General features: G+C 45.3%; 1 protein-coding gene and 1 long non-coding RNA gene across 2 annotated transcripts; one reads left to right on the forward strand and one right to left on the reverse strand.

Annotated features, from left to right (window-relative positions):
• Nucleotides 1-1,979: 1,979 nt before the first annotated feature.
• On the reverse strand, nucleotides 1,980-24,756 carry LAP3 (leucine aminopeptidase 3). Its single transcript, XM_031436862.2, has 13 exons — nucleotides 24,557-24,756; nucleotides 22,034-22,149; nucleotides 20,487-20,541; nucleotides 19,912-20,017; nucleotides 18,714-18,873; nucleotides 17,385-17,549; nucleotides 14,655-14,813; nucleotides 9,568-9,692; nucleotides 8,302-8,390; nucleotides 7,347-7,449; nucleotides 3,912-3,991; nucleotides 3,015-3,124; nucleotides 1,980-2,550 (listed from the first exon to the last, which is right to left on the reverse strand). Exons 1-13 carry the CDS (start codon nucleotides 24,656-24,658, stop codon nucleotides 2,361-2,363), a joined length of 1,560 nt encoding a protein of 519 aa, XP_031292722.1. The 5' UTR covers nucleotides 24,659-24,756; the 3' UTR covers nucleotides 1,980-2,360.
• Nucleotides 5,696-9,743, forward strand: LOC116148368 (uncharacterized). Its single transcript, XR_004131803.2, has 2 exons — nucleotides 5,696-6,116; nucleotides 9,517-9,743. It is a non-coding gene; the product is annotated as an uncharacterized LOC116148368 (long non-coding RNA).
• Nucleotides 24,757-25,917: the final 1,161 nt, after the last annotated feature.

Below are 25,917 nucleotides of genomic sequence, written 5' to 3' on the forward strand. Positions count from 1 at the left end.
GATCTGCATTGGAGTGACTGGAGTAAAATTCATTTAGGAAAGTTCTCTAGACCGGGTTTGGGGGGTGGGTGCTGAAGAAGGCACCTGCCTGGCATATGTAAGGAGCTACAGAAAAGCCAGCAGGGCAGGGCAGAAGCAGAGAAAAATCAGAGTCTTCCCCTTGCCAATCAGATCTCAAATCAGAAGTCACCTGCACAGCATCAATTTCATTAGACCCACACTCACAGCCACTTCAACCTGTTTGTTTGATTTTCTTTACAATACTTAGTTACCTGAAATTATCTTGTTTACTTTTCTTCTTCATTGACTTAAGTTGCCTTGCACACACACACACAACACATCAACTGGAAAACAAGCTTTGTGTAATCAGTGCTTGCCTGTTTTGTTTCACCTGTATTCCCAACACCCAGAACTGTGCCTGGCATAAAGTAGACATAATAAATATTTGTTAATTGAACAAAAATGGAATGCCAAGAAGGAAGTAGTTACTGCAGCAGGTCTCAAACTTTTTTGGACCCCTTCACACTCCTAAAAAATTGTTGGACTCCAAATATTTTTGTTTTTGTGGGGTATGTCGGGCAATATTTACCTATCAAATTAAAAAAATAGGTAAAATATTTGCCTATTAAAACCGAGTATTTTAAAAATATATTACTTTAAAAATAGGCCCATTATATGTTAACATAAATAATATTTTAATTAAAAATGTAACTTTTATGAACCCAAAAATAGTGGAGTGGAACCGTGAGGCTGCTTGAATTTTGAATTTCCTATTTCAGGTATAGTGTTCTAATCCACCACTGTTTTGGATTTGGTGCTCTTCGAAAGCCATGCCTCTCCAAGCCATGCTTTGTCTTCACTGATGACAGATGCAGATGGTACCACCTGCCTCTGGAGCATGGTTCTAAGGATCTGCCAAGCGTTTGTGGAATACTTGGTAGCCAGACACTTGCAATGGCAACTAAATTTCATCTCAGCCAGATTAGATAGGCCCAAGAATCCAGGGCTAACCCATACCTTTTGTTTCCCACACTCTAGTAAATACAAGAGTTCTACTGTTGTTTTATTTATAAAAAGTCTTTGATAGAATGCCTTCTGTCAAATCCCTAGTCTTCTGACTCACACAGAAGAAATCTAAAATTTTTTAGTTTCCCTTCACAAGCCGGTAGTTCCACCTCTCCATTTCCATCTTTCCTGCCGAAGTAGCTTCAGGATACGCTTACCCAGAGGAACCTGCGTTTACACACTCTTCCTGCCTGATTTTAATGCTAATAAATAACATGGATATGCATATCCATTGCCATTCCTTCTGTATAAGCCAGTTTAGGCACATAATGTCCTCTTATATGTCAAGTTTTTAAAATATTAAATATTAAAAATATCTCCAATAAAGAGCTTTCCCTGTCAAACGTTTTCAAAGTCTTAAAAGAAAAAAGACATAGATCCTATTTGTGGGTAATTTGATTTACACAATACAAATGTGGAAAGGGAAAAGCTTTCTTCTTAATCTGAACAAATGGAATTTTTACTGGTTGTAGTTTCAGGTGGTAAGCAAATAGTTTACCCATTGACAGTCCCTTTTGTGGTCTTATTTCAGTATTTCAAATAAATTCCACATCCATTCAAGTCACTGAACTGAAAGAAAGCATTACAACAATTAAGAATGCCAGCTCTGGAGGCAGACTGCCTGGGCCTAAATTTCTGCTCTCCCACTTACTCGCTTGGTGACATCATTGGCATGTTGCTAACCCTCTCTTGTGCTTCATTTTTTCATCTGTAATATGAGGATAATAGTACCTGCCTCACAAAATCAAAAGCTCATCACTGAGTGCCCCAAAATTATTAACATTGAGAAAATACCTGTATCACTGTGCCCCAACTTAATGACTTCGTTCATATAAAATAGCCAAAAGAGACAAGTTACATTATAGCATCACTGGGTTTATGGTAATATGTAAGTAAATACCAGAGCCACAGCAGAGAGCGCAGAAAAGTTGGATTTATTGTTTCTGACAATTGCACAGCAACTTTTAGTTTGTTCATATTCCCAGCATCACAAATCTGAAATACAGTTTTGCTCCTCAGTTACAAACATATACTCTGAAAAGTGATTAGGTAGCTTTTAAAAAGTCATCATTTCATAGAGGATCTTAAAAATCTTTGTCAAGCAAGATATTAACTTTACCTTTCTAAATCTCTGCATAAAATGAAAAAAAAAAGGCATACAAATTTCATTTTGCTCTATGTTTTTAAATACCATCCTTTGTTTCCCTTAAAAGATTTTTATCTATTCCTTCAAAAGTGTTCAGAAGCTCTCTTGCCCATTTAAGACAGAATGAAGGACTTTCAGAGCACCTGAACTAAGCACTGTCTTGACTGAACCGAAGCAGAAACTCGATCAGGGTCCTCGTGGGCCTCCCAGCCATGCCTTTGCGCAGGTATGGAACCTCATCTTTGTTGGTCATCACACCTGCTATGTCTAAATGCGCCCACTTAGGATGAGTCACAAATTCTTTCAGGAAGGCTGCAGCTGTACACGCTCCTGCAGATCTAAAGACAGAGACAAAAATCACTATTTAACCCCAGGTAAATGTGCACTAAACATTTTATTAAGATCCTCCATCCTTGCCAGGTGGCTTCTATGACCAGAGAGCAAAGTCAAAGTTAATGAGACCTATTAAGAAAACCCAGAAATCACTTTCAGGATATTTATCTTTAGACATAGCTTTAAGCAGTAAAGGATAAATGCTGTTTCCTCTGGTAATGACCATTTTGTCCATCTCCTTCCCTTACATTTTGCTTAAAATGACCTTTAGATTTGAAAACATGCCAAATTTTGTGAACCAGTTGGGAAATACCTTGAAAATAAAAGAGAAATGAATGCTTACGAGCACTTCGGCATAAGGAAATCTGGATAGCTGAACATTTTGTGAAAAGGGTTTAAAATTGAAAACAGTCATTTTGGCAACCAATGATGACTGTAAAAATGTCCTTTTATAGCCCACTCCACATACCTGTATTTCCCAATGTTATTAACATCAGCAAGCTGGCATTCTACGACCTGTTTTGTGTAATGTTCAAAGAGAGGCATCCTCCAGACACGGTCTCCCGTCTCAATGCTGGCCTGGAGAACAAACAGTGAAGCTACACAACAGATTCCAGAGTCATTCCAGTTAATCAAAAGATTTTCTTGTGAATTATAAACGAAACCAAGGATGTTGTAAAAACAGTCCCACTAATTTGTAGAGCATTTGCTAAAATCATCAAGCTAATATTATTGGTCTCAGTCAAATTAATAAGCTGGTATCCTATAGTGCAGACAAGCTTTGCTGGTTTGATTAGGGTGAAACAGTCTTTGTGACGTTTGTGGCCTCAGTGTGCAGGGGAAACACATGCCTGGAACTGCACCACAGAAAGCCAGATCCTAAGACAAAATGACCTCGTTACTTTGTGTAATGACAGATGTGGGAGACTGCTGTTTGGAAGAGGCTGGCTGGGAACAGGCTCCAAGGAGGCACAGAGAACCACAAAGGTGTCCTTCTTACTGCCTGCTGAGGATCCCGGGCTTCCCTACTTGACTCATGACACGTATACATTTAAAGGCCATTCCTTCCTTTAAAAAGCTGTCCTCTTAACCTTTTCTACATCAGGGACTCGACAGTATGGCCACAGTATTTGTAAGTCATTTCCCCGTAATTCTGAGGCTCCTGGAGGAGGGGGCATGTGGCATCACACCCGTAATTTTGGAACATTTATAGAAAACCACACTGAACCAAGTTTACTGCATTTTCATTTCAAAGGCAAATCTACAACATAAAAATCACAAACACAGGGTTGAAAAAAATGAAGCCTTCCAAGGCTAGAAGAATTAAATCATCTCCTTCATTTAGGTCTCTATGCATTATTCCTACCTCAAATAGTTTGTTCCACAGCCAGGAAGAATTGGTGAAGACCCCAGTGGCACCAGACCCCAAAGCTATGTCCATGGCACCTGCAAGACACAGCCCTCTGGTCAGCGTTCAGTCTCTCCATTTACGTGACTCACTTTATCGTGATATTCACTCTCGTGCAGTGGTCTGGAATCAAATCTGCAATGTCTCTGAGTGTGAACATGTCATAATTTACTTACTAATCCATATTTAGGCATCTCTAATTTTTTTAATATTTTTAATCACATCTCAGTAATTATCTCCTACAAGACTTTCATCATGTTTTTCTGTTTCATCTTTGTTTCCTTCCCCAAGTGTGTCCCACTGGCTGATTTCTCATTTAAAATGAACACGTTAAAAGAAAAAAATCAAGTTATAAAATTCAGATTTTTCAGGTTCTCCCGAGCACACTCTTGAATGCCAGCAGCCAGGCGCAGCAGCCCAGCACCATCTCCAGTGGTTTCGGTATCATTTTCGGGCAGTTTCATTTGTGATCTGCTGGGCCCAGTGGTAAGCTCTGGGGCAGGGATCACAGCTGACTCTAAGCATATACACTGCCTGGCGCTTATGAGTTCTGTATTTATTGGAAGGAAAAAGCAGAACCCACCATCCTTAACTACCAGGACACTCATGGAACATCAGAGGAGATGCCACTTTTAAGATGCGATAAATCCTACAGTTTTCACAGGTGGCACTTGCTGCCTATAATGCAAGGCATGTCCAGGTGGCACCTTAATCCTTACCCATGATTTTGCATGAACGACTGGTTAGCATCTCCCCCAAGGAAAACTGAAACTCAGATAGTATATATACTCTGTTGTGTAAACTTCACTTTTTTTTAACAACATACAATACTTTCCACATCCTTAAATTTCTTTGCAGTTAGGATTAGTGGCTGTCTGACACCACTGAATAATCCCCTCTGCTTGCATGTCTGTGGATAAGTGTTTGCGCACGTCTCTGATTTAAGACATAAAGCTTAGAGCCCTTGTTTCATTTTGTTAATTTTGGTTAATCTCTGTGGCCACATACAGGACCACAGTGATGTAAACGGACCCCAGCCCCGGGGAGGGAGCAGCACTTCTTCAGGACCAGATGGCTCTGTGCCACTAGGATGCTGGACTGCATATTTTTCCCAAGAAATCACAAGTAAATTACATTAAAATTACATAATAGTAAGAAATTGCAAACAGTTGACAATTTAAAGCAAATCAGTTTTGAGGTAGTGACTTGTATGTAAAAACCTGTGATTCCACATGACACCTGAGCAACTTGGATCTGTTTGGGTCATTAGTTCCTTCGGGTTTTGTGACTCTACCTCCCAATTATCTCTCAAACCAAACCTCTTCCCTGCACCATGACTGCTACCACCATCATCTACCACTGGACTATTGTAATAGTTTAAAAAAAAAAAAACTTACTGTGAAAAACTTCAAATATACACAAAGCAAAGGGAATAATTTAATGGACATGCAAGTCCTCATTAGCCAGCACCAGCAATTATTGAGTCACAGGTAAACTTGTTTCACCTAAACCCCCCAGATCCGATAGATTATTTTGAGGCCAAATGCAGACACGCATCCCTAACAGGCACACTTACACATCTGTGAGAGTCTGCCACCCCGCACTGCCCACCAGCCTCCCTGACTGCCACCGTCTCCTCTGGCCTTTCCCCCACACATTTGGCCCACGGCAGCCAGGGACCCTTTCACAGTGCAAACGTGACCTTATCATCCCCACTCAACACTGCTCAGTAGCTTCCCGCTGCACTTGGCTCCAGACTAAATCCCGTAATACGCCAAGGCCAGCAAACTGGCCTGGAGCATCCCCGCCCCAGGCACACTCTGCTCTTCTCCATCCTGTTCCCATTGCCCCCTCCTATGGTGCCCTCTGGGGGTGGGGGGACTCTCTTCCCTTCCTTCTCCCCCTGGTGATGACTCCTTCTGATCCTGGCTAGAGTAGCACTTCTCAAGACGAGATGCCTGCCCTCCCAGACCTGTCAAATCCTCAACTGCACAGGCTCTCACGGATTCCTTTTAACTCAGCTTCTCTGTGCTTGTTGTCAGTGTGAGGATCTGCTGACCACCCCTCCCCACGAGATGCAGGCCTCGCCTCTGTTCTGAAGCAGCCATCTGCAGGAATTAAATACTGTGTCGACTACCATTCAAGGCACCCACTACATTCCAGGTACTGCAGTGGGTGCTGGTTATTCTCTGCCTGTGGTCTGTCTAGATGACTGGGGGCTACATCTCGAGTGACACGTACATGCTCATTACTGCTTGGCTTCAAGTCAGTGGCTTTTCCCACCCATATTCACTTGTCCTCAAGACAGGATTCCTCTCCAGCCCATAAGAGCCTTGCGTCCGTGTTTAACTTTCGCATGGAGAAGATGAGCACTGACCGCAAGCCAGATTTGCTGAACTGAACAGGGAGACAAAAGACCATAAAAATACTATGTCGCCAGCCTGAAAAAGGGACTCTTAGCGAATAAAACCGTGGACTACTGTTAGAACCACATAAAAGGAAAACATGAACCTATTTCTGTTAAAGGCTCACATGATCAGAGGAAGAATTAAAACCAAAGGATAAAAAATGACCTGAATTTTAATCTTAAAAGAGGCAGAGACAGAGTGAATTCCTAGAAAGAGAACTGTTGGATGCAAGATTACAAACACTGGGTTTTTGCAATAAGGCCATGCCCACTGTCATCCCTTTGAACATCTGTTCATTACAGAGCCAGTGGTGGTGTCTGCCACAGGCAGGCGCTGTAGTAAAGAGGCCTTCCAGAAACTCCCTCCGATTTTCATGACGTTGTGAAGCAAACAGACTTCTCCCCACATGCTGATGGTTGAGGGGATCAGGGAACTTGCGCAAGGCTGACAGGCTAGTAAGGTGCACAGCTGGGAGCCCCCCTTGGGGTGGCCTTAAAGCCACCATGCCTCACACGGCACATTACCCTGCCCTGTCTCTGCGGAATGAGGATCTGACCACCCTACCCCCAGCGTTTTATTTCTGTGTAACAGCAAGTACACAAATTCAGAAAACACCCAGTGACATTATGCTTAATAAAAACAACTGCCGATTTGGGGATTCGACACCTATCCTTTCAGACGTATCCAATGGCCATGGTAACAGAAAACATCTCTTAGCATCATTTTTCAATGTCACTCTGGATGGACTGACCTGACCCACTTGTTATTTCTTTTTTTAAAGATAACAGCCTGGGATGTTTTAAAACAACCAACCTATTATCTGAAACAGTTTACAACCACAGAACGATTCTTTCGGTGAAAGACATTTGAATGCAAATGGAACGAGCCAACTTTTAGGGGAATAATGTCCCGAGTACAGTGTGTGCACTCGGCACCAATCAATGAGGCTCCTTCCAACAAAAGCAGGAAAAGCTCGCTGTCTGACCTGTCAGGGTGGCGGCATCGATGATGACCTTCGGGTTAAAGCTGTGCGCGTAGCAAAGCGCGTCGGCCAGGATGAGTCTGCCCTCGGCATCCGTATTGTCCACCTGCAGAGAGAAGGGTCAAAAAAAAAAAAAAAGGTAAGATGGTACAAGCAGTGAATAAAAAATTAGACACTCACAACAATGTTTAATTTAAAAGTAAGAAAAAGCTGGTGTGACGTTTGGCATCGAGTATCAAAAACATACTTCCGCTAGAGTAGGAACATATTTAATCTGAAGAGCAAACATCAGGTAATCGTCCCGGTACCAGAGCTGAGGACCAAATGCTGCTGACTTTGGACAGTGAAATAAATAGAAGTGTCTGGTTCTACCAATAGGTTTGTAAGAGGAAGGGTCAAGATTTCTAAAAGCAAATAAACTAAAGGGTTTAAGAAAGATGTACGAAAGTATGTATCTCCAGACAGGGGGACTCTTGAGACGTCAGCAACCTCACCTACATCATCTCCCCTTCTTTTAAACAGAGGCTCAGTTTTTGGGCAGTGTGTCACGCACACACACGCCCCAGCGGAGGACCGGCTGCCACATCCCCAGGTGCAGGACGTGTTGTCCCCCAGAACACGTCACTAAACAGAAAAAGTTGCCGCAGCAAAGGTCTATTCAGAAAACAGCCTGCACTTTTACTGCTCTGCCACGCCCTGCGGGGCTGGCTGTAAATTCACGGTAACTGGTGTGTACAGCCTAGAGGAAGAAGGGGAACAGTAAGGTAGGAAAACCAACTTGAAAATTCCCATAAAGAAACACTTTCCACTGCACAGAAAGCTCCTCGTGATGAAGACAGCGCCCTCCCCCACATGGAGCCCGCGCTCTGCACCCCTTGGAGGTGCTTCTGTGGCTCCGCGGGGATTCCGTCAGGAACGCCTGAACGCGGAGGCTGCGCTGCGTCTGCCGCTTACAAACCTGTATGGTCTTCCCGTTCTTGGCTCTGACGACATCCCCAGGCTTGTTGGCCTTACCGCTGGGCATATTTTCACAAAGAGGGGCCAAACCTTTAAAAAAAATAAATGAAGGAAAATGGAGCGCGCTGGCTCCAAATGTGCCACTCGTGGGACCGAGGTCGCCAGTGGGCCAACAGATAGCACGTCAACCAGGTGGTCAGGTTTAGCGTCGCCCGTGTCCCAGGCGACACGATGTGCACCAGCAACAGGAAGCACATGTCACTTGTGTAGCATTCTTTCCCAAGAAGTCCAGCCTGATTCTATCATGAAGAAATAAATAAATCCACATTGCAGAGCATCACAAGAAAAGCCTGGAACTTTTAAAACTGCTGATGTCATGGGAGAAAAAAAGGGGGCAGAAATAGGTTCTAGATTAAAGAAAACTAAAGAGACATGGCAACCGTATATGCAATGAGTGATCCTAGAGTGGCTCCCAGATTTCAAAAATAAATGGAAATAAATGTGTGGGTGTATAGACACACATGGAAAATGAACATTTTTTTGACAACTGGGCAGTTTGAATTTAATTACTATATCAATCCTCGGAAATGATACTGATCCTGTCATTACGCAGAATGTCCTTGTTCTTAGGGGACATGTACAAGGTGTGATGTGTCATCATGTCTGCAACTCACTTTCAATAGTTCAGCAAAAAGGAGGAGGAGAGAGGAGGGCCTGTCAGATAGATCCAGACTGCAGTCCTACCTTCCCGTGCAATGGATGTGACACTGGGCAAGTCACTCGGCCTCAGTCTCCCCACCACCGCACCCCGGTACAAGGCAACCTCCCAGCACTGTGTCTGGCACCCTGTACTACAAAGACTGCTGCTACGTACTCAGCACTTTTTCCATCCCAGGCATTTTGTGTGTATCAAGGCATTTAATCGGCCACAACCCTGTGAGGTAATCACCAGCCTGATTACTGAGCATTTCCCATTGGAGCAAACCGCAGACTTGACATTCTGTGCCCTCGACTGCTACCACTTTTTGCAGAAGTAAAACAAATCAATTCTAGTTGCAGCCCACCATGCAGAACACATTTAACTCAGTTCAGACAAGAAAACACTTATCTCAGCTAGACAGCTTCTGCTGCGTGAAAACCTATTTAAGAACCATTTCTTGATCTTTTCAGATTAATAGAAATCATGCTTTTTGTCTCCATTTTACTATTTGACCAGATTCCAGAAGCTCTCTGAGACCCACCCCACCCGGCCCCGCTACCCACTCACCTACGAGGTTGATGGGCAGGTCAAGCTTGGCAGCAGACACGATGGCGGAACAAATGGTGGCGGCTCCTCCCATGTCAGCCCTCATGAGGTCCATGTTTGCAGACGCCTTTATGGAGATGCCACCACTAGGGGGAAAGGACAATGTGTAACGATAACAGCAAGGAAGAGGGCTGGAGCCACTTTCTTCAAAAAGAATGTGTAAGCTCAGGGTGAACTACCACACAAAAGCACCATCAAATTTCCAAACTGCCACCTGGAATGAGTTCAACATTTTAAAAGATGGCTTATGGTTTCAATAAAAATAATCCCAGAAATACAGGCGGGCATCTGAGCTCATTTTATTTCTGCCTGAGTGACATTTAAGCCAAACGTTACGACATCATGCAATCAATGCTGTTCAAATTCCATCTCTATATTAGCTCGCGAACTCCTCACACCCACGTAGATTTGCCTTTTCAGCAAATTTTATGAATCAATCAACTTATTGAACCTGAAGGTCACACATTGTTAAAGAAAGCTGACAGGTTTCAGAAGACTGGGAGGACCCCTTCCCCCCCACCCCCAACGGGGACAGGACAGGGGAGAACAACTCCCTCTGCCACCCCCGAGGTGTGCTGGCTCCTGCTGTGGCAAAAAATAACCCACATCAGCCACAGGCACCAGGAAGACGCTAACCCAAAGCTTCAGGGACGGTGCCCAAACACAAGAGCTGAGAAAGGTTTCAACTGGCAAGAAACCCAAGCCACCTCCCCAGACAGACGTCTTTAACTAACAAGTGACTTTTCTGCTTCTGGCGTGTAAGAATCCAGAGTGACTTGCTCCACTGACTGCGCAAGCTGCCAGGGGCTTCGACGTTAAGTTCTGACTGGGATCTGCTGCGGACGTGCCCTGGTGACAGACACTCAGCTCCTTGCTCTAACATCTGCTCGCCTTAGAAATCAGGTCCTGATTCTTACTCACCTCAGAAGCACTTTATAGTTACAGAGTTGTCATTTACACCTAGAATAAGGTTATCTAATGGCTCAGAATAAGAAAAGAAGTACATCCTAGTCCATGAAGTCCCATGGGGGTGAAGGGAGCATGATGGTGCATGAGGCTGTCCTACTACTCGCCACATCTATCTCAAGGCCACTTCTCTTCTGGGAGTTCTACTCTTTGTAGGACTCGTTCTAGATAACCTCCAGTCCAAGATCAGCAGGCATCTCTGCTCACCCTTTAGATCTGCCTCCAATCCATCCATCTCTTTTCTCCTGCATCCCTCCTAGTTGAGGCTACACCACCAGTGATCTGGAAGTTTACCTGGTTCCTATATGTTCAGGTCTCCCTCTAGGATAATTCCATTCTATTACCTACACAACTACCAAATGTTCACCAAAAACAAAATAAAACAAAACTATCTCGAACAAAATCCCGGTAGGCTTTTGTGTGTGTGTGTGTAAAAAAATGGCAAGCAGTTTCTAAAATTGAAATGCAAATGCAAGGGACGTAGCCAAAGTAATTTTGACAAAGAAAAGCAAAGTTGGAGGACTCCTATTACTAGATTTCAAGACGAAGCTGTAGCCATCGATACTTGGTTACAAGGTCCTGGAGGAAACAGTGTCCAGAGATAGACCCACAATTATGTAGTCAACTGATTTAACATGGTGCCAAGGTACTTCAATGGAGGAAGGGACAGTCTTTTCAACAAATAGTGATGAAATAAATGGATACCCATATAGGAAAAAAAAAAACCTTCAATGCTTTTTATAAGTATACACGAAAATTCAAAATGGCACATAGCCTTAAAAGCTAAAACCGTAGGAATTATTGAAGAAAACACAGACTTGGCATATGCAATATTCTCTTAAACACAGCAAAAAAAGCATGAACCATAAAATTAAAGCTTGATAAATTACACTTCATCAAAATTAGGAACTACTCTTCAAAAGATACCACTTAAGAAAATGAAAAGGCAAGCCTCAGAATGGGAAAAAATATTTCAACACATCTGTCTGACAAAGGGCCTGTATCTAGAATACATTAAAAAAAAAAAAAAACCCTGTAACTCATAAGACAAACACTCCTATAATAAAGGGTAAAAGATTTCAGCAGACACTTCACTAAAGGTGATGTACGAATTAAAAAAAGGCTAAACATCATTAGTCAGGGAAGTGCAACATAAACTCCAGAGATACCAAGACACACTCCCTGCAGGGGCAAGAAATAAAAAGACCGACACCATCAAATGTTGGCAGAATCCTTGTACTTTGGTGGTGGGGATGCAAAATGGTACTACCAGCTTGGAAAAGTTCGATAGTTTCTTACAAACTTAAACAGGTGGTTATACAACTCAGTCCTCCTTTCCTAGGTATTTACCCAAGAGTAAGGTAAACCTCTGCCCACCCAAAGGCTTACAGATGGTCTTGGCTTTATTACTAATAACCCCAAACTGGAACAAACCAATTTCCCTCAACAGATGGCTGGATAAACAAATGTTTATATTTCCACACAATGGAACCCTACTCAGTGATATAAAGGAACAGATTACGACCCACAGCATGGTTAAACCTCAGAGATAATATGCTGGGAGAAAGGAGGCAGACAGAAAAGATTCCATGTGTATGAGTTTCTGGAAGAGGCCAAACGAATCTACAATAACAGAAAGATGACTGGTTGTCCAGGTAGGGGGTGGGGGAGGAAGTGACTGCCAAAGAGCATCGCCCCCAAACTCCCCAAGCAGGTTTTGGGGGCATCAGGGAAATGTTCTGTTTTCATAATCGTGGTGGCTGCTGCAAGGGTGAATGAATTTGTCAAACTCGTTGCACTAAACACTTAAAGGGTGGCTTTTACTGTATATATAATTCTCACGTCATTCCCTCTGCTGGACACCCTGCAGTTACTTCCAGCTGTTCTTAGAGCAAAGTTCAAAATCTAACCAGGCCCAGGACAACCCAGCTTCTGGCTACGTCTCCAGCTGAACCTCGTCCCTTCCCCCAGCCATGCTCAGCCGCGGCCACTCTGGCACTCCATCGGTCCCAGGTCCCTCCTCCTTCCCGCCTGCAGCCTTCACCTGCTCTTTCCCGTCCCTGCTCCCAGCACGGCCCTGCTCCCAGCACGACCAACTCCCTTGTCCTTAACCGTTTACGCTAAGACTGACACTCCTTCTAGGAAGCCTCCTCTAAACCCAAAAGACCAGGTCAGGCCTCCTTGCTCAATATTCCCATAGCAAAAAATTCAAATATGGATTTAAATTAACAATAAACTTCACCCTGAGCATCAATGTTTGCATTAAGATTCTAGCCCATGATAGTATAAAACCATTTTAATTAGCAAGACATTTAAAGACAACTTAACTTTCAATCTCTAATTTTTATATGCTGTACCTTTTTATAATACTTTACTACAACAGTATATGCATGTAACATAAATAAATGTGCCTATTTCAAATGGTATGAGCTGGGATCTTTCACTGATGGGCTACATAATGAAGACCATTGGGAGACCAGCGCCTTACAGGAGGGAACGTGAACCAGTGAACAAGAGGCATTACAACCTGCTGGTACAAGGAAGACTGCCCTGGCGGCCAGCTCTGCCCAGGACAAGGCATCACAGTGCCTAGAAGCACTCTTGTAAGGATAAGATTCAAACCACGTTTCAGGCAGAATTCCTGAATGAGTGCAAAAACGGACTAGGACCTCAAGATTTTTGGGATCTCTAGCAGCATTTTCCAAAGCAGTTTCCATGGACCACGATTCCCTGAGATACAAATTCCCTTCAAAAGGAAATTTAGATGTCAACTATATTTTTAAAAAAAAAAAGGAAATTTAGAAGATGCTATATTCTAGACCCCCAAGAAGTCCTGACAAAGTTAAGACAAAACAAGATAAAAAACTCATTTGTTTTATCTAACCTAGTTTTTTTTTGTTTTTTCCCCTGGTTAAAAACAATAAATTTTATTTATATATCAGTAATTATAATACGATGTTTTGAAAAAATATATTCTGTATTATATTATGTGCTAGAAATAAAAAATATCGAATGCAATAGACCCACATAAATAAAATCAAGTGATTTCCAGCAAAGAAAAAAGCAATATAATGGAGAAAACATAGTCTTTCTTCAAATGGTGCTGAAAAACTGGACATCCACATGCAAAAATCGATTCTAGACACACATACCTTACACCTTTCACAAACATTAACTCAAAAAGGATGACAGACCTAAATGTAAAAAAGATATAAAACTCCTACAAGCTAATGCAGGAGAAAATCTGGATGACCTTGGATACAGCAATGACTTTTTAGATACAACATCAAAGGCATGATCCATGAAATAAAGAATTGATAAACTGGACATCATAAAATGAAAACCCTCTGCTCTTCAAAAGACACCATCAAGAGAACAAGAAGACGTGGTACAGACGGGAAAAACAATCTGCCAAAGAAAGATCTGATAAAGGATTGTTATCCAAAATCTAACCTAGCTTTCTGATCAAGTGATTCTTCTTACGTCTCACATTTAATTAGCACCCCTGAAACTAGTATTTAGTAGCAAATGCTTTCCATGGGAAACACCAACTCAGCTTCTCCTTGGTTGAAATAACTAGAGTGAGCTTCCAATTCTAAGGAATACTTATGGTTTAATACGATTAATCAAAGCTAGTCTGGTCAGCAAAAAAAGTCCTCTGAAGTCAGCAAAGGGAAGACAGCATGACCCACACGGCTGCCTCATCATCCACAGCAGTCTTCAATATGTACACAGGAGAATCAGTGTGTGGGGGGAAGATTTTAAGACATTTTAAAGACACAGCTGAGTTTGACTTCCAACTCTGTTATTTTTAGGGCTTTGAACAAACTATTTGACCTCTCCAAGTCATGGATTCCTTCCCTGTAGAATGTCTGCAGTGCCCACCTCCTGGGGGTAAGACTGGGGCTAATATATGTAAAGGGCCTGACAGCAGGCAGTTTTTAAGTGGGAGCTTAATACATTTAAAATAACACATAAGATCTGACCCAAACCAGGCTTTTGAAGCAAATTATACACCAAATAATACAACTGCATACGAAGCATTCACCACAATACAAAGCACAGATACAGTAAAGGCATACCTGTCGAAGGTGATTCCCTTCCCGACTAACACCAGCGGTGGTTCACCTGCATCGGGGCTGCCTTTGTAGTGAATTTCCAGGAAGACGGGAGGCTCATCGGACCCTTTGGCCACACTTAGGAATGACCCCATTTCCTGTTCCTCAATCCAAGACTTGGGTCTACAGGGCAGAAAAGAAAAAAAGTAAATATATGCTGCTATCTCTATTTCAAAATGACTGAGAATAAACTCATCTGTGTGTAAAATAAAGTGTAACACACAAGCTCTTAAAATACACACATATTAGTGCTTTAATTATCACATCCTATCTGTTTTCTGTATATTCCTGGGTCAGTCCCTTCATTCTGAGCTGGTTCCATCATCTATAAAATGAGATCAGTGACACCTCCATCAAGAGATTAGCTATAGACTTACTAAGAGGATCCATGTATGATATGTAATGTGACATCAGGTAATTATTTGATAGTTTGCCCCTAACCCACTCACATATTTCTACAGTTTTAATTTAAAGATGAAGTCAGCAAGGCTCTGAGATGATAAAGGAGCTTAAAAGATAGCCAAGGGGCCTACTGTTTTATTTTTGGTCTTTCTATAAAAGACAAAGCAACAACCAATCGATAAACAAAAAAACCCAACAAAGCTACACTCCACTGTTTAGACTACAAGGCCCATTTCTTTGTTTTTACAGAATTGCTGAAATTCAATCTTTTTAATGTAGTCAGACTATTTCTCACAGTTTGAGAAGACGTATCAAAGGGGGAAGACTAGTTATTACTTAATAAACCTGGGCTCGATGCAGGTAATTCAACGGGAAGAGTCCTTGGTGCCAACCAGGAGGCAGACGCCGTAGGGTGACTCCTCCTAGGCCGGGGGCACGGAAGGGCCCTGCACTGGCTTCTGGCCACAGTAATTAGGCCGTGGGAAAAATCCTACCCTCCCACAGACCAGAAACAACCACGTCCAAGGACGCTCCTAGCCGTTTGTTCAAACTATTAAACTAGGCCTTCGTCATGGGGAGATGGCCGCCCAAGTTTAAGAGGGAAAAGAATACAAAAATGGCAGGTACGACAACTAAAAAAGAAAAATCACTTCAAAAGCAGCAGGGCTGGGTAATGTGGGTATTCTTAATCACAAACTCAGTGCTTGATGTTTTATTGAAGTCCTGCCCTTCTGGCAGTACAGTCTGCATTCCTCTGACTTGCTCCCACCCATGCCGGAGCGGGTCTGATGCAGCTGCTGCAGTTTGAGGGGTTACACCCTACCCGCCCCCCTCCTCTCTGGCCGCCTTCCCTTTGCTCCACTAGCCCTGCTGTTAACTTCTAAGCAACGTCCCTGCCTCTGCTAAGGTGCCTTTTCATCTCTTCCACAGCCCTCTCCACCTCCCTGCTCCTGCAGCACCCCCCGGGCACCACATTTCCCTGCCTGTTCCTTCCTACAAGGTCCTCAGTTTTCTGGAGACAAGGACCCCCGCCACCCATCTTTATGTGCCAAGTTCCCAGACACAGAGGAGGTGCCCTTACCATGGCCACACAGCCACAATCTGCTGACACAAAGCAGCTCTGGTGTCTCCTCAAATAAAACAAGGAACTGCCTTGGCTAGGATACCTTTTTAGAGACTAAACATTGCTACAGAATACATAGTGGCCACTCCAGAAATTTTATCAAGCTCTAATACTGTGTTTTCTATAGACTACACCTTTTCTTCACTCTGTCTAGACTGTAGGGGTCTTCTTGAAAAAAAAAAAATGTGACCTCTAATTACAATTAAATACTGTCTTCTTTTTCAATGGAAATTCCCTTGAGAAACAGTGTCCATAGTAAAGGATTCTTCAGGTAAAGCAAATAAATAGCTATTCATTTTCATCATAAACTCCCAAACACTCAGACTTGGCTTCAAGGGTTACAAGGAGTTCCCAGGAGGGTAACAGAGCCTAGAGGGACTGCCTTTTATGTCCAACAGCCTAGCTGCTGACCACACCCCAGCTCTGGTATCTAATCCAGCTAAGGGACTCCACCAGGCGGAGACTCACTCCATGCCAAGTCAGGTGTGCTGTGTTCCTCATGTATGTCAAAAAGAGAAAAGACAAGGAAGAATTAACCAAAACAAAACATAATATGTTAAGTTCCTCCAAAAGGTAAGATAAGAGTTACCATCTGATCCAACAAATTCAACTCCCAGCTACTTGCCCAAGAGACATGGAAACATATGCCCACATGAAAACTGGTACACAGATGCTCACAGCAGCATTATTCATCAGATCCAAGAAGTGGAAAGAATCCAAATGTCCATGAAACTGATGTCTGGCGGGGAGGGAAATGAAAGGGGACTGCTAATGGGCAAAAGGTTCCTGTCTGGGGGTAACGAAAATGTTCTAAAATCGATTGTGGTGACGGCAGCACAACTCTGTGAATGGACCAGAAATCACTGAGTTGCATATTTTCTGCATGAATTAAATTTCAGTAAAACCGCTACAAAACACAACACACAACACACAACACACACACACACTATGGAGTGTGAAGTCATGACACTCTCTCCAAGGCAAGGCAAGACACGATGGAAGGAACCTCAAACAGCCCTCGTCCCAGCTTGTGTGCAGCTGCTGGGGGGGTCATCTCACCTCTTGGGTCTGAAGTTAACTCTCTGAATAGTGAGAGCACTGGATTTTAGGGTCTGTGAGGCTCTTCTGGCCCTAACATCCCACGAGTCTGTGACATAATCCTGAGTTACCTGATGTGGACATCTGTTTTACTGCTAGCACTTTTGAGATTCATCTCAATCAGTTCAGCAAAGTTGGTTGGTGTGATCTCATTAGCAGGCATCTCCATCAGGTAGCGGGCCAAGTTCTGCCCAGAAGCAAAGAGGAGCCCCCTCTGCCAGGCCTCCTGATCCCCACTGGCAGGAGAAAGCACAAGGTCATGGTCAGACAGCCTCCCTGGAACACTGAGTGCGGCACAGCTCAGGGGCTCATACTGAAAATGATGGACACACGAGACCCGGATTCATCCTTTGTGATTCGACCCGGGGCAGCAGCCGCTAGAGTTTATACAGAGCTAGAAAACACGGCCCCCACTAGGGCCTAGGGGAGCCAGGGGAGCCCCAGCATCCTCCCTGTATAAAGAGGGGGTTGGACCGATGGGCCTCCAAGTCCACCACCCAAACTGATGGCAGAGGTCTCCACAAAAAGGCCCACTTCACCCTCCTTCGCTGCGTCAGCAGTGCTGCGGTCCCAGGGGTGACTGCAGAGCCAGCACGCCCTGCTCAGTCCTGGCGGGGACCCGGAGGCCCTCCCCACCCGCCCTCCCGCACCATGGGGCACGGGAAGGGAAAACAACGCGCATCATTTACAGGGTTCTCTTGACAGGTTTTGTCTTTCGATCATAAAAGCCCCACAAAATCGGAATTACAACTCTACTCAACTAACGAGGGAAATGAGGCGCAGAGACTGCAGTCACGTCACTGAGGTCGCCCGGCCAGGAAGTGGGAGCCAGAGTCAGAGCCAGGCTGACGGGTCACTGAGCCCTCGTTCTCATCACAGTTGCCAACCACCAGGCTGTACGAAGATGCCCGCTGTCCCCCCAGCACCATCTCCTGAAGGTCTCCCCTCCTAACAGCAGGGACCTCATCTCCCAGAACCCAGAACAGGGCTGGAGTATAGCTGGTGCTCAAAGACAAGTCTCCCCACTAGACCATGAGGGCAAGGATGTATCCCTTCATCCGTGTTCTCTGGCACTCAGCACAGCGCGAGCAGGTGCTGGTTAGATGGAAATGATCCACATCGGAAGCTGCTGGGACCCATCTGTCATCTTATTCCCGCGGTTGAATCCCTAGGAGCCAGGCAGCAGGGAGGGTCTGGAGAGTCACAGGGGAGACATGCACAGGACGAAGCCAGGGGCAGAACATGGGGACAGTCATCAACCTCCTGAAACGGCTACAGTGATGAGGAAGCCATAGACAAGCCACATGGCAGTGCTGGACACGGAAAAGAGGCAGCTAGTGTCCAAAAGGCCCCGCTGCCAGAGCACGGGGAATGCATGCGTCCCTGGTCTGTCCCCTCACCTTCCATGGAGCTTCGGTGACACGACCGTCTTCTTTTTTTGCTTCAGGTTGTCGCACTCATACAGCCCGAGCAGCGCCCCCTCGGCCGCGGCCTGCGCATCTCCGCAGGGGTCCACCTCCACGGAGGGGATCTCCAGCTCCTGAACCTGTCTGCACCCCGCTGCCCAGGGACAGAGGGACCGGAAAACAGTCAGACAGAGACACCTTGGAGAGCAGAAGGCAGGGACGTGGTGTGGGGGGTCAAATCCCAGCAGACACTTGACCTTGCGCCCTGAGCCTCCCTCTCCCCTGCTGTCCAGTGAGGATGGGCACACACCCACAAGTGAGAGGCAGGACAGACCGACAGATAAGATGACTGCTCCAGCTCCTCGGAGAGGCTGCTGTTGCTAGAACCACTTCTGAAACAGCAGGATCTCCTGGTGACGCGGCCCAGCCCCCAGGAGCTTCCCAGGTTGAAAAAAATGTCAGAGAAGTGACAACACTAAAATTATATCCAAGGAACTGAGCCACGTCCATAGTAACAGGGCATTTTATTAAGCTCAAGTCAGCAGAATCTCCCAACTAAAAGTCATGAAATGATCAGCCAGCACGAACATGACAGTAAATTTAACAAGCACATATGAATACACAGGACCAAAGATCGACCAAGCTAATTATCACTGCCTCAGCAATGGTTTTCAAAGTATCTTTAATCATAGTTTCGATGGTGAAGGCCCTGTCCTGCGCTCAGCTCTGAAAGGACCCAAGGGCAGCTTTCACACCATCCACGTGACAAATGCAGACAGGCACACACGTCCGGTAACTAGCGATAAACAAGTGCCCTGCCCTTTGCGTCCATTTTCCCTGATTTATAAATGTGATGCCTCCATGTGATTTATAGTCGGGCCACACCAGGGCTGCATCACAAGAAGGCCTTTTTGGCAAAGTAGAGCTCTAAGGCCAACACCGAGTGAACAAATGGTCATGAAAGCCCCAGACACAAGTTAAAGAAATAGAAAAATAAAATTCCATAAGCTAACCTTCTGTATCTAAAATAAGGCCAAGCACGTTCGGTAAGGGGAGCTTTGTAAAGAGATTTGTTTGTGTCAGTATAGGAGAGGCGGGGATGGTGAGAGGTCAGAAAGAGGGGAGGCAGATAATCTTACAGAGCGATCCTCAGGAATCTTTCATCAGGATGAAAGTCCAAAAGTTAACGAACCTGCGACAGCAGCTCTGATGTTTTCTTTGCCTTCGTGCCAGTTTTCCTGGTCGTCAACTCCGGCGGCCTTTTTGCCAAGACCAACCACCACCACGCTGGGGAAGTCCTGTTCCCAGAAAAACACACAGTCAGCCGCTTTCTGTCTTGAAAGCACCCATTTCCAGCAGGAAACGTGACATGAGCTCGCACACAACCACTTTTAACTCCACATGGGGCAAAACTCGCTGCGAAATTTGGTTTTGTTTTTTTAAGCCCTATTATCTTGGTAAAATCTTAAAACTGTGTGTTTGAAAGGTTGAGTGAGGGTAATCCTGTAAATAACTCTATGATGTCAGTACCACAGCGATGGCAGCTGAACCAAAGCAGCCTGCAGATTGAGGAATCGAGAGGCAATACTTTTTGACAGCAATTTGCCTCTTTACAATCTGAAATAATACTTGTGGCTTAACACCAGGGTAAAACTGTACATACTACCTGACGCAAAATTTTCTGCACAACTCTGCAGCCACAATTCTCGGCACATAGTAGGTGCTCTCTAAGGGGTTTGCCAGATAAACCTTATCTTCATCTCATACCTCATGCAGACCATAAAAGGTTCGGGTTTTGCCTGCCTTCAGGGGTGGTCCAGATCTGAAACAAGAAGAAATAGTTGTTTTAAAAATTCTGGTTTGAGGGGGAGGGTATAGCTTTGTGGCAGAGCATGTGCTTAGCATGCATGAGGTCCTGGGTTCAATCCTCTGTGCTTCCATTAAAACAAATAAATAAAATAAAACAAAATAAAATAAAATAAAATAAAAATTACAGTTTGCTCTGCTCCCTTGAGAATGCACACAGACATAACGTTAGCCTTATTACAGCACTACTACTTCTATGAATTTGCTGCACTTAATGTTTTTATCAAAACACAGAATTCTCTGAGGCCAGATTTCTCAGACACAGCACTTCTAATTCTAGCTCAAAAACTATTCTGCAAACTTCAAGATTAGATTTAATACAAACTTATTTGAAAAAGACTGTAGGAAGTGGTGCCGTGGACAGGTAGCACATGGCTGCAGAGGAGAGCTGAGCACTGGGTGGAAGCTGACTTCAATCTTAAATCTAATAAAAGATGCAAGACACCAACCTAAGAGGCTGACCTGACCGCAGTGTGTTCGGCTTGGAGGTGTTTTGTGGGTGCTTATCCACAGATGGGATACTGGGCAATTTCCAAAACAAAGCAGGTGACAGCGCCAAACATACAGCTAGGGGGTGCTGGTGCCGCAGCCAATAGCTGTCAGTCAGGAAGGCCAGGCTGTTCTGTACCTGCATATGTTAGCTTCTGAATTAACGAATTAATCAAAGCACTTCAGAGAGCAGCCTACTGGTGAAGCACCGGTAATTGATAGGGGATGCAAATTCTGCTACCCAATGATTAGATAATTAATTGCTCTAATTATCAGATGACACCTGTCAGATGCTATAGGCTATCTATAATCCAAACAGTATAAAGTTGCAGTGGACTAGGTTGATACCTTTATTTCTGTTAAATGTGGCCTGCAGCTCAGAAGGACGTGGAAACACCAATGTTTTCCTGTCTTCCCCAGATCCCAGCTAATGTAGGAATGGTTAGAATCTGCGGCCCCACTCAGATTTACTGACCTAGAATGTGCAATCTAACCACACCCCTAGGCGATTCACATGTCCCTTTAGATTTGAAACTCAAGGCTTGTGACTGAAAGGAACAGTCTCCTCAGGCTGTCTTGAACTAGTCCAGGACCTGTTGTTCCCTACAAGTGAAGGGAAATAGAAAATAGAGAGACTGGTGGGGAAGTGGGTAGAAAGAGGGTGGGGAGAAATGAACTGGAGCCAGGGGGCTGGGCAGAGGAAATCTGGTACTTTCCAGATCCTCCTGGGTCAGTCTGTCACAATAAGTTTGTGGTTTCGTTGAAGTGTCCTAATTTCCCAGAACAGTAGACCCATGGGATACTGACAAAGTACCAATGTGCATTCCAGAGACACATTCTTTCACTTCCACTGAGAAGACACTGGCCAGTTTCCATCTACTAACAATAAAGCACAGAAAAGATACTCTCTTTCACTTTCGGGGCATTTAAAAAACTGGAAACCATAGATGAATACTTACATGTTCAAAACTTCTCTCAGCTTTCCAGATACCAATTTATCAAAATTCTCCCCTGCACTTGTAAGCTGGGGCACATCTTCTTCTTTTTCTTTGCTATAGATTCCTAAAACAAGGCCCTGAGAACAGGAGGAAAGGTGAACATAATTAGGGTAGATCCCTTAGAGGACCTCAAGGGTTCCCAAATTCCAAAATGAGCTAACAATTTCATCCAAACCATGTTCCAGTCAAGGACAGAAGAACAAAGCCAAAACAGAAGCAAGTGCTGGGCAGTCAGCTACACTCACATTATGCCTGAAAGCTTCAAATTCCTGCCAATGCAAGACCACAGTGACTACCTGTCTTGGGTCTTCATGGCCCCTCCCAAGAAAGAGCTTTCAGAACATAGAAGGCTTTTTTCACTTTCAAATAAAGAGCAGAAAGGTGCTTTGTTTAAGAAAACAATTCCATTTGTAAGCAAGTCAGATCTGGAAGGGGCTCAAAACATGCCACCACCAAAATATGCCACTTGGGCATATTGATTAATTTGAGCTGCAGGCAGCTGAGAAACAGCAGATGCAGGAAGGCCTCTCTGACCTCCCCCTTTCTACCCAAAATCTGGTAATAAAATTTCCCAGGAGAAAGGTTCTCTCTCTGTACCAGGCAGAGAACATTCTTATCACCAGAGACTGGGAGTCAACACCAAAATGGACCTGTGCAAACAAACCTACTAAAATAACCCTCATCCTCCCCCATACATTTCCTAGTCTCTCACAACGTACTGCCTCTAACCCAGCTTCCTTTGCTTTCCCGCATCCCCACAATTTCTCATCCTCTGTTTAAAAGGGTATATAAGCTTTGAGGCCTGAAGACTTCTTTGAGTCTTCACTATCCTTTTGAAGATTCCCATGTATGCATAAAAATATGAAATAAAACTTGTATGCCTTTCTCCTGTTAATCTGCTTCATGTCCATTTCATTCTTAAGTGCAGACATGGAACCTAGGAAAGTAGAGGTTAAGTTTTCCCTCCCCTACAACCTTCAAATGCAAATCTGCAATATTCTAGGATGCCATCCCAATCGATGCCAGTGGCTGCATCTGCACCCTGGCCAACTCACAGGCTGGGAGACAGGAAAAGAATGCACCTCCCCTGGCGGGGCAGGAGCAGAGCTTTCTGTCCAGCACTTAGTGGTGTATCTTTCATCTGCTTAAGCACCAGCCCCCAACACCTGAAATAAAGAAGTAAACCTAGGAATCACCATTTGCCTTTGCACAGCAACTTATGACTTTAAAAATGCTTTCTGATTTACGGCAAGTCTGTGAGGTGAAAAGAACATGGAGTCTTCTTCCCACCTGACGGATAAGGAAGCAGAAACCTGGTCTGACATACTAGCCCGTGTGAACAGAACTGAGCAAGAGTCCGTCCCCGTTTGGCTGCCTTCCCTCACAGTCCTCTGTCCTTTCTACACTAAAAATCATACTGGGACTTAGATCAAATAGTGTCCTGTCTTTTCCATCAAAAAAAAAAAAATAGGCTTTCTCTGCGTTGGTAACCTTTCTAGGTTCTAACTTTCCTAATACTGCCCGCTGTCTGGGACTCCATCATGCAACCAAGTAGGGAACTGACAGGCCAAGATGTTACCTGAGTAGGATTATTTCCACGGTATTGGAAAGAGCAGGGGACAGACCGCTCCTCCTGTGGCCACCTGTGATTCAGGGGGAGGCCTGAGCTCAAGCCCTATCTAGAACGTTCCTCCCCAGGGACAGTCCTTCAGGTCCTCAAGCGTGACTCCCACGTGTGTGCTCCTCCCACTGAGCCATTTCCCTTTTCCAGATCCCCCAGAGCCGAAAAGTAACCCTCTTCACAGCATTTCGGAGCTCAAGTAGGTGGAGAGGCGGGTCTCCTGCAGGCCACTCTCCTTTAATTTCACAAAGAGCTGGTCTCTCTGCAAAGCCCTTTGCCATAGAGAGATGTTATTTTTCTCCAGAAACCCTTCCAGGCAGTTTACTCCCGGAAGACCTCTGTTTTCCTGGCCTCCATCGTCAGCGGGGGAGGGAAGTCTTGGTGCGGAGCTCGGGGCCAGTGACTGGCCAGCTCTGGGATCCTAGAGGACAGTTCACCGCACCAAGCCTGGGTATCCTCCTGGCTAAAGTGGGGGCAATCCTGGCACCGTCCTGCCCTAGGGGACTGCCAGGACTTCACAAAATAATGAGATAAAGGCACGACACAGAGTGGGAGCTCAGAAAGCGATAGCTAAGGCTGTCAACGTCGGCCGCAGAGTTCGGATCCTAGGACTTCCAAGCAAAAGAAGGGAGAGCGCACCCTCGGCACAGAGCCCGTGGGAGAATGCAGGGGGGATCGGCAGCCCCGCGCCGTCTGCCCCTGCCAAAGCCGAGATCCGCAAAGGCAGGGAACTTTTCCTTTTAGCCGATGTTGGCAGCTTGGCTCAGAAGCCCGGGTCACCGCGGCCTTGACCCGCCCGGAAGCCCCAGACGCCCGCGGGCAGGACTCTCGCGGCGGTCCCGGAGCGAGCCGCGGCCCCTCACCTTCGTCATGTCTGCGGCGGCGGGACCGGTTCCCCAGAAGCGCCTCACGCTCAGATGTCGGACGGCGACTCGCGCGGCAGCCGGAAGAGGCAGCAAGAACATCTTTTCGGCTCGGCCCCCCGCACCGCCCTCCACAGAGCACGTGGCGCATGGAGGGCGGGGGCGCGCCTGGGAGCCCGGCTCCGGGGAGCTGCGGGCGCGCGCCTAGGAGGCGGGGCAGGTGCCAGGGGGCGTGCCAGGCGTGCGCCAGGGGCCGGGCTGTCGGCTCGGCGAGGACCAGCGTGCGTGCGCCTGGGGGCGGGGCGGGATCCAGGGGGCGGGGCCGGCGGACTGGGCGGTGCTGGAAGGGACGCGAGGCTGTGGCGGGTGCTCCGGGGCGTGCGGGCGTGTGCGTGCGCGTGTCCGTGAGGCTAGAGGGGAGGAGGCTCCCGGAGGAGGGTACCACGAGGGGCGGGGATGGAGGCGGGGCATCGGGGAGAACTGGCGAACACGCAGCTTTACAGCCAAGGTCTGAGTAGTGAAGACCTCCTGCTGAGTTATTTCTATTACTGTCCTTTTTTTGAACTTTTTGTTTTTTGAATTTCCATCTGGTCTAAGGGTTCAGCATTATAAGGCAGTCAGCCCAAATGCTGTCTTTGAATAGAGGAGCTTTGCTAATAGCGCCTAATGTTTTAATATATACGTTTTAAAAGGGGTTTTACATTTTTTATTGTTAAAAATAGACAATTGAATGGAACTCGGAGAACATGATGAAGCACAAAAAGGAATACGAAAGTGAACCTTCATGTTACATTAGTGTCTGATCCTAACTTTAGCTGGATCTTTAACTTGGGCCACGAAGTCGGCGGCGTCCACGAACTAAAGTCCGCAATATCCTGGTCTCATTCTCCGGAAGGAGAGAATATCTGTATCCCTGTACGAGGGCGGCACGTAGTAGAGATTTGACTGTCCGTTCTTGAAGGCTGCGCAAGTTGGGGATGGTGGTCCTCTCTGGCTTCCACCTCCTTCGGATAATTAAAGAGGAGTTGCATTATAAACCCAGTAAACTCAAAAAAGTGCAAAAATAGAAAAAGCTTGAGATCAGCCAGTAGAATGAGGAGATAGGTGACTGAGGAGGACATCGGGGTATGGAGGAGTGTGTGAGAGGGTGTTGGCTTGCCTTGGGGTGTAGGGCTCAGGCTTGCCTGGAATAAAAGGTTATAAAAGAGGGTAATGCTGGATTAAAGAGGATCTTGAAAGGCTAAAAGAGTTTATTATTGACGTGGGAGTCAACATGGACTCAATCATGTTCTTTCTAGAAGCTGGGGGAGGTAAAAGCTATTATTTTAGTGCAACTGTTAGAGGTTAGAGTCAAGGATGGA

Source organism: Camelus dromedarius, chromosome 1 (assembly GCF_036321535.1).
Source record: "Camelus dromedarius isolate mCamDro1 chromosome 1, mCamDro1.pat, whole genome shotgun sequence".
NCBI lineage: Eukaryota > Metazoa > Chordata > Mammalia > Artiodactyla > Camelidae > Camelus > Camelus dromedarius.

Bases quoted from the DNA above. Each gene is read 5' to 3' on its own strand.
- LAP3 (XM_031436862.2), bottom strand. From the start codon at position 24,658: ATGTTCTTGCTGCCTCTTCCGGCTGCCGCGCGAGTCGCCGTCCGACAT. The intron at 14,814-17,384 runs GTAACTCAGGAT...TCTGCCCTGTAG, and splicing joins AAAACAGATGTCCACATCAG to ACCCAAGTCTTGGATTGAGG. The intron at 9,693-14,654 runs GTATGCCTTTAC...CTTTCCCCCTAG, and splicing joins AAGGGAATCACCTTCGACAG to TGGTGGCATCTCCATAAAGG.